Genomic DNA, 8,630 nt, shown 5'->3' on the forward strand with positions numbered 1-8,630 from the left:
TATTTGGGGCCAGAGGATTTCAGGTAAAGGGAACTTCAATTGCAAAAGCCGTAAGGTATGAAAGAGCTTGACTCTTTCAAGGAACATCATAAAGACCGCTGTAGCTGGAATGTAGAGACAGCGGTACAGGATAAGCATGAAGAGATAGGGAGGGGCGAAATCAGGTAGTGCTCTGAATCAGCCATGGCAATATACCCATGGTATACATTTGGAATGTATGTAAAGTGTGATGAGAAACTAGTACAGAGTGTTTCGGAAGGGAGTAATCTGATTACTTTATGAAAAGGTTTGTTCCACCTGTCATGTGAATGGGTCATAGGGATGGGGAGCAGATTAGTAGCAGAAGACACTTGCAGTAATCCAGGAGGGAAGGAAGGACAGTAGCTTGGGCTAAAGTGGTAGGAAGTAGATGGCTGTGAGATAGATTTGGAGGCAGAGCCTACAGACTTGATGATGTTTTAAATATAGAGGTGAGAAAAAAAAGGGGAGCTCCTGATTTTCATCTTGAGCTTGAGTGGATGGTTGTGCCCTTTACCAAATGGAAAAGACTAGGGAAGAAATAGTGTGTGTGTGTGTGTGTGGGGGGGGGTATATTCTTGTTTTGCTCACCTTAAGTTTGATGTGCTTATTAGAAATCTAAAGTAATTTGGGAGTCGAGTTCTGTGTAAGGGACGAAAGATAAAAGTTGAGAGTCATCAGCATGTAGGAAAAACTACCTAGAGAAAGTGTGTTTGTAGAGTATTCCAATGATCAGAGGTAACGCCGAGGAAAAGAAGCAACCAAAGGAGATGGAGAAGGAGTATCTGGTGAAGAAAACCTGAAGAGTATGATGACTTAAAAGCCAAGACAACAAAGCATGGCCAATGGTATTGAAACATGCTGAAGAGTCACGTAAATAAAGAGATCTGACCATTGGATTTTGGCAACATATGGTGATGTGCTCTGACAAGCACAATGAAGACGAAACGTGACGTGAAGAAATGGACATAGCACAGACTTCTCAAGATACTTTACTATGAAGAGTTGAGAAACGGAGGTAACAGAGGAATATGTGGGGTCAAATTAGGGTCTTAAAGATGGGGATAAAAAGGCTGATGGGAACGATCCAGTAGAGAGGGGGAAAAATTATAGTATAACAGAGAATGTGTATATTAGAGGAGTAAAGTCTTTGAGGAAACAAGAAGGAATAGGATCCAAAGAACTTGTATGAAGTATTGGCTTAGAAATATGAACATAAAATTTACAGTAATAGGAAGAAAGGTAATGAGTATAAGTAGAGATGCAGGTGGATGGGTAGATTCAGTGATTAGAAGGTGAGAGAGTTTCTGCCTGATATTGATTCACTTTTTCTCAATGAATTATGAGCATGATCAGTAAGAGGAGACTAGGGATGTTTGGGTAGGCAGTTTAAGGGGCAAAGGGAAAGTAGAAAATAATCATTGGGAGGACAGAAGGCAATCATACTTGTCTTAGTCTGGGACGCTGTTATAAAAATACCATAGGCTTATAAAACAACAGAAATTTAAGAATTTTTTTTTCTCTAAGTATACTTTTTTGGTGAGGAAGATTGGTCCTGAGCTAACATCTGTTGCCAGTCTTCCTCCTTTTATCTTTTTTCCTCCCCACAGCCCCAGGACATAGTTGTATATGCTAGTCGTAGGTCATTCTAGTTCTTCTATGTGGGATGCTGCCACAGCACGGCCTGATCATAGGTCCACACCCCGGATCCAAACTGGCAAACCCCAGGCCACTGAAGTGGAGCACACGAACCGAACCACTCAACCCTGGGGCTGGCCCCTAAACAACAGAAATTTATTTCTCACAGTTCTAAAGGCTAGGAAGTCCAAGATCAAGGTGCCAGCCTATTTGCTGTCTGCTGAGGGCCCAATTCCTGGTCCATGGATGGCCAAAAGGGGCAAGGGAGCTCTCAGGGTCTCTTTTAATAAGAGCCTTAATCCCATTCGTGAGGGCTCTGCCCTCATCACATAATCACCTCCCAAAGGCCCCACCTTCTAACACCATCACGTTGGGGGTTAGGATTTCAGCCTAAGGATTTTGAGAAGACACAAACATTCAGTATATAGTAATACTAGAGGAGCATGGTAGCATCGCTGGGCTCGATGGAGTGGCCATTTGATATTTGTGGCCTTCTGAGTGTGTGGCTGAGATAGGGTGGAAAAAAAGATGATAGGAGCCAAGGAGATCAGGAGCTGAAAGACCAGAGTGTGGGGTGGGTAGACTGCCTGGGGATTACTGGTTAGGTTCGTAGCTAAACTAGTTCTTGAACCCAATCTCCTGACTTTGCAGCTCAGTGGGTTACCATTTTACTGAGAAGTGATTCAGATCATTACTCTTTTGTGCCACTTACCCTTCTAGTTAATATAAAAATAAAAAAGTAATTGTGGCCTGATTTTTTTTGGTCCATATATCCAAATTCTAGACTTCATAGGCTGGTGCTTCTGTCTCTCTTGTCCCTTTAATATTTACTTGTTAAATTTTTTGGCTTGGTTTTCCTGGTGTTGTGGGGTGTTTTTTTTTTAACCATTTCCATCAATATGTGTTTATTAAAGTACAGAAGCCTACCTCTTAAATGATAAAGGGAAGGTGAAGGATGAGATTTGGAAATCTCGTTGCCTGTAGAGCTGGGATGACCAGTGACAGGGAGGCCTGATCTGTGTTCACTCTAATAACAATCGTAATAATGGCATTTGGATAGCCCTTTACATTTTGTGCTATGCTTTTATTTTCTCATATCTCATTTGACTTTGTAACTAACTTTTTCAGATGAGGAAACTGAGGCTCAGAGGGGTTAAGGCTCTTGGCCATGGGCACAGCCTAGTAAGCGGCAGCATTATTACACTGTTCTGATACTGAGGCTCACGTTTTTCACTGCAGAAGTTTGCCTAAGTGTTTACACTCCATTATATCCAAAGTGATATCAAAGAAAAACTCTGCTAGGTAGAAAGTAATGGCTGGGTGCAGTCCTCTTACAATGCAAAAATTGTTTGTATATGTTTAAAATCCAACAGTTAATGAGATTAGATATTTATCTACCATCCACTGTGTTAGGTAATTCAAAGAACTCGGAAATGATTATGAAATTTAAACTGGTAGGGAAATAGATGGAAATGCAAGTCATTAAGAGACATTTCTTGGACCGTCTCCCACATACCTTATGTGCTTACACAATACCCTGAATTGACTAAATTCTATATGCAGAGGAGAATGCAGTACCAGTGACATAGCGGACTCTCAGTGAATATTTGTCAAATAAAAGAATGATAATAGTTAAACAAGCAATTACAGTAGTAAGGTGGATGCTGTGAGAAGGGGTAGATGCTATGATAAGGATGCATCCTGGGGGCCGGCCAGGTGGCATAATGCTTAAGTTTGCACACTCCCCTTCGGTGGCCTGGGGTTCACAAGTTCGGATCCCAGGCATGGACCTATACACTGCTCATCAAACCATGGTGTGGCAGCATCCCAGATACAAAATACAGGAAGACTGGCACAGATGTTAGCTCAGTGGCAATCTTCTTCAAGCAAAAAGAGGAAGATTGGCAACAGATATTGGCTCAGGGCCAATCTTCCTCACCCCCCCAAAAAAAAAAAAAAAAAAGAATGCAAAGTGAAGAGAGCTTCCACAAGAAGGACTTCTTACACTGACATAGAGTTTGCTGAGCAAAAAGCAGGGGTGTGGGGTTAGAAGGCAGCATACAGAATGTAAAGTCTCAGAGATGTGATGCATGGCAAGTTTGAAGAACTGAAATTTCATATGCCTGAAGTTTAGAATGTCAAGTGAAGAATGAAGAGATAGGCAGGGACAAGGTTAGCCCTTATTACAGAGGGCTCTGTAAGCTATGTTTAAGGAATTTGGACATTTTTCTTCTATGGGAAGCCATTGATGAATATTAAGCAGGAAGTTCTCATAATTGCCCTACATTTTAGAAGATTACTCTGGATTGTGGAAATTCCACTGGGGAGGACCAAGACTGGAGGCCCTTATGGTGTTTTGGGGGAAAGGTGCTTATGGCCTGGACTGAAATAACGGCAATTTATATGGAGAGAGATGGACAAAGTTTTTAAATATTTAGGAGCCTGATTTAACATGATCGAGTAACTCAGTGGATGTCAGCAAGGAGGGGTAGTCCATAGAAGGAATGACTCCTCGGTTTCTAGTTTGAGCAACTAGGTAGATGGTGGCTCCAATCTCTAAGACAGGAAATTCTCTGAAGAAGGAATAGGTTTGGTGGGGAAAGGTCTTGAATTCAGTTGTGCGTATGTTGAGCTTAAGATACTTGTAAAGACAATCAGGTAGAGATATCCAATGAATAGTTAAATATGCTAGTCAGAATCTCAAGAGAGCTTCTCTAGGCCAGGCTCATTAGCATACTGGTCACCATTAGAGCCACAGGAGTGAAATACATTGCTTAAGAAATGTATGGAGAGCAAGAAGAGAAGACGGCATAGGGCAGAATGCCGAGGAAGTCTAACATTTCAGTGCGCATTGAGGAATGGACAGAGGAAAAGAAGCCTGTAAAGAAGACCAAGAAGGGACAAGCAGAGGGAGAAGGAAGACAGAGCAAGTGACAAAATGATATAAGAATTCCAAAGGGGAAGACGACTGCCAGTTTGGTGGTACACCTGCAGGAAGCTTTCCTTGGAGTGACCCTCAAGCGATAGACAGATATCATTTACAAAGAAGAGATGCGGTGGGAAGGTATTCTGAGCAAATAAAAGAAAACAAATAATGCGTGGGAGAACATGTAACAGTTTAATTGACTGAAATGCAGGGTCCAGAGAACTCAAGAGAAAGCTGACAAGATAGTTTGTGCCATGTTGTGGAAAACAGATTCTGGGTAAGTTGTTGGCAACTGTTCTATAGGTGAGAAAAACCAATGTGTTTGGTGCTAAGGGAAAGAGAATAATATAAAGCATACTCTGAACCGTGGAATGCCATTTTATTGTGGAAACAAGATCTAGGCACTTGAAAAGAATATAAATTCAAGATAATATCTGATTATTGAAAACAAACACCAAATACTATAGGAATTTTAACAGTAGCAAAGTCTATTTGAATTGGAATAGTAGTTTTGCCCAGAGTTGTATTTTTCTGATTGAACAATAATGCCAGCTAGTCATTATCTTAAAAAAGAAAAAATAGATCTAGTTTGAATGCTCTTTATAAAGAATATTCTGTTTGTGGGTATGACTCTCAAATTCATTTGTTAAAAGATTTATACTGTAGTTGTTTTTAGTTGATGACCTTTGATGTAAACTCAGACTTGTCTGAAAGACAGCAACAGTTCCAAAGACTTCAAAGGAATACAGCCTCACAAACACAGAATTGATGCACATTGATTTGATTTTGGAATGCTGATACAACCTTGCATACCTGAATAAATTTCCTCTTTGTCCTGGTGTATGATTGTTTTACATTGTTGGCTTCAGTTTTCTAATATTTGTAGAAGACAGTAATTGCTCATTTCTGAGACTTGCTGTTCTCAAGTTTTCCCTACTTTTAAACTCTAGTTTTGCTTTTAGGGTACTGCTGGGCTCATAAGATGAGTTGGAAAGTGTTGTCTCTGGTTATATTTTCTGGAACAGATTGTTGGGAGCACTAGGTTTCTGGAGGGAGACCTGGCTGAGGCCCTAAAAGCTGCATCCCACAGCTTTCCCCTTGGATAGGCAACAAGCAGGAAATGGTATTCGGAGTCAGGGACCAGAAGCCCAGGGGGATCCAGTCTAGGTCAGAGGTGAACAGGGAGCCCCTAGTGGGCCCGAGAAGGAAGAGTCCTGCCTGCCCATGGTCCATGTCCACAGGACCTTCCTCTGGCCTCGTCCTCCCTATGTGCACGTTTTGAGCTTTTGACGGTATTTTCCCCACTTAGAGCTGAAGCCATTGCGGAGACTGAATCAGAAAACAAGGTCCTAATCTGTGTGCAAGAGAAACCGGGAAAATGTTCCCTCTTCCGGCAGAGTGTCGAAAGGCAGCCACTGTCCTGGGCAGGACGTGTGCTAGGGACAGGCACGTGCTAGTTTGACAGACACGCCCAGCTTAGTGGTTGTGGCTCTGCCTGAGAAAACGCCTCCAACCGCTTAGTCCCAAGAGGTCGGAGGGGCCCTCTCTGCTCCTGGACAGGGTGAACCACACTGCAATGATCCTGTTCTCGGCGGGAGGGGCACTTGGGCACGTCCTTCAGTAGCCAGGGAGGGGACTGGCACTTCTCCCTTCTCCACATAAACTGAGCCGCTCACTCTGGGAGATTTCTAAATTCGAGGAGGAATGTGAGTTTCTGGATCTGGTTTCCATGAGCGCTGCGAGCGAAAGACTCACACCTCCACTCCCAGGATTAGAAAGAAGCAACAATTTAATATAATACTCAAACGGAGCATTTACCATTGACAACAAAATATGGCCCCGCCAAATAGGGAAATAGGTGCTGGGCAAAAGGGGGGAGGGGGAAGAGGGGTTGGTGCCTTCCCTCGTGGCCAACAGGGGACCCCAAGAAATGGATCACAAAGTTCTCCTCATCAGAATCAGGGAGGTGGCCCTGTGCACCCTGAGTATCAACGCTGTGTCCCCGCTGTAGCTCAGCTGGTCTCAGGAGGGTCATCGACCACCACCACTGGGCCCTTGGTTGGGGGTCTGGTGTCTGGAGAAAGAGAGGCATTTCCTGAGCGGCCTGCCCTGGAACCACAGTGCACACCGCATCCCGGCCCCCACTGCGCTCTGTGCTCCAGCCCTGTGCTCAGTGCTCAGTCAGCCAACAGCACCCCATCTGTCCCTGACACAGGGGCTGATATTTAGCGTCACCCACTTCACAGAGGAGGAAACCAGTCCCAGAAACGTGAGTGCAATCGCCCAGGACGGGACTGCTCAGCAGTGGAGCTGGAACCCAGGGCCAGCTGTCTGCCTCCCCAGGCCCACGCTCAGCCTGAATGTTTCCTGAGCCCATGGTTTCAGCCACTGCCGGTCTGGACACTCACTCTGGACTGAGCGGTTCTTCTTGCCTTTGAAGAAGAGTCGAATCTTTCTGACCCAGTGGTATCGGGGCTCCAGCTGGCAGGACAGGCTGTAGCTACGGGACAGAGCGGAGCTGGGAGCTCTCAGGAGCCACACATCACATGTGCGTCCTGGAGCCTGCCAGCAGCTGGGGTCGAAGGGCCCCAGGGGTCGCCATGCAGTCAGATCAGGGGCTGACCATGGAGCAACGGCCATGGGCTCTGGAGCTGGTCAGCAGAGAGAGGCTGCCCTGCCCTCCCCCAACTCCTGACCCGACTCACCTCTCCTCCTTGCTCAGGGGCTCCACGGCCTGGAACCAGGCCCCAAAGTGCTCGTCGGGCTGCACGGTGTACAGATTTGCAGCCTCCTGGAGCAGCTCGATCTCGTCCATCAGTTTGAATTGCTAGGACAGAGCAAGCACAGGATGCCCACAGGGCCTGAGTGGGGGACCCTGCAGGGCTCGTGGAGGGGGTGAGGAAGGGGGCAAGGGGCCAGTCTGGGGCCTTTGCCCACTTGGGAGCCCTCCCTCCCTGCGATTCCAGTCAGAGCTTGCCTGCTCTCACACTTGGCCCAAAATAGCTCCTCCTCCAGGAAGGAGTCTTTGATGCCAGCCCTTCCCCCACCCGCCAATGCCATAGGATCCCTAGCTCTGTATATCGAAGTGGGCAAATAAATGTTCCACCCTGGGGATTGGGCCAGAGGGGGTCCTGCCCACTGCGGGGGGGGTCTCTGATTTCCAACCCCCACCCTCCCCACCGGGAGGCCGCAGCCGCTTACCTCATTCCATTTCCGACAGTTGAGCACATTGCCCTGAAAGCAGACAGCCGCAGTCCATCAGAAACAGCCCCCTGGGGCCAGCACTAGCCCCCGTCCACACCTCTTGCAATGTTGCACTACTGCCAGTGGGCAGGCCCATCCAGAGCCCGGACTTGGACCTGGGCCAGTCTCTGGGCTCCAGAGCAGGGGGCGCAGAGCAACTGAGGCAACAGACCTTGTGACCCAACCCTCTCTGATGACACGTGGGGAGACTCAGGCCTCAGGCAGGAAGGGACAGCTCAGCGTCTGATGTGCTTCCTGACTGGGAGGGGCCCGACTTCTCTTCCCTCACTGGCAGGGCCAGAGGGAGACGCTGAATCCAGCTCAGACACCACCTCCTGCGGCCACACAGTCAGGCAGCTCTGAGCCTCAGCAGCCCAGGGAACCTGGACGGTGGCTTATGCAGAGCCTGCATCACCCACTGGGGAGATGGGCCTGACACCCCAACTCCCACACGAGGCTGGAGGCCCTGCTGAGAGGACCTTTGCCAAACGCAGAGAGCTCAGGGCTCAGGACAGGACTCTCTCATCCCCACCCTCAGGAGCCTGAGCCCCCGGACCCACCTCCGGGCTCACTCACCTCCACATAATCCTCCATCGTAACGTCCAGCAGCTCCAGGGAATGGAAGAACGTCACCAGGGAGGGGACGACACCCTGTGCCGCCATCGGGATGGGCATGGTGATGAGCTCCCGCTCTCAGGTGCCCCCATGAACCTTCCCCTGAAACCCCTCAGCCCAGCCTCCTGCCCACCCCACGCTCCCACACAGAGCAGCCTAGGATCCTCGGGACACCCCAACACACACAATT

General features: G+C 47.4%; 1 protein-coding gene across 1 annotated transcript; it reads right to left on the minus strand.

The window, feature by feature from the left end:
- Positions 1-6,543: 6,543 nt before the first annotated feature.
- On the minus strand, positions 6,544-7,507 carry LOC139043139 (ral guanine nucleotide dissociation stimulator-like). The gene is made up of 3 exons (XM_070503446.1): positions 7,288-7,507; positions 6,991-7,082; positions 6,544-6,656 (listed from the first exon to the last, which is right to left on the minus strand). The coding sequence occupies exons 1-3, from the start codon at positions 7,395-7,397 to the stop codon at positions 6,595-6,597; spliced, it is 264 nt and encodes an 87-aa protein (XP_070359547.1). The 5' UTR covers positions 7,398-7,507; the 3' UTR covers positions 6,544-6,594.
- Between the last annotated feature and the right edge of the window lie 1,123 nt (positions 7,508-8,630).

The sequence above is a fragment of the Equus asinus genome, unplaced genomic scaffold, assembly GCF_041296235.1.
Source record: "Equus asinus isolate D_3611 breed Donkey unplaced genomic scaffold, EquAss-T2T_v2 contig_176, whole genome shotgun sequence".
In the NCBI taxonomy this organism is placed as follows: Eukaryota; Metazoa; Chordata; class Mammalia; order Perissodactyla; family Equidae; genus Equus; species Equus asinus.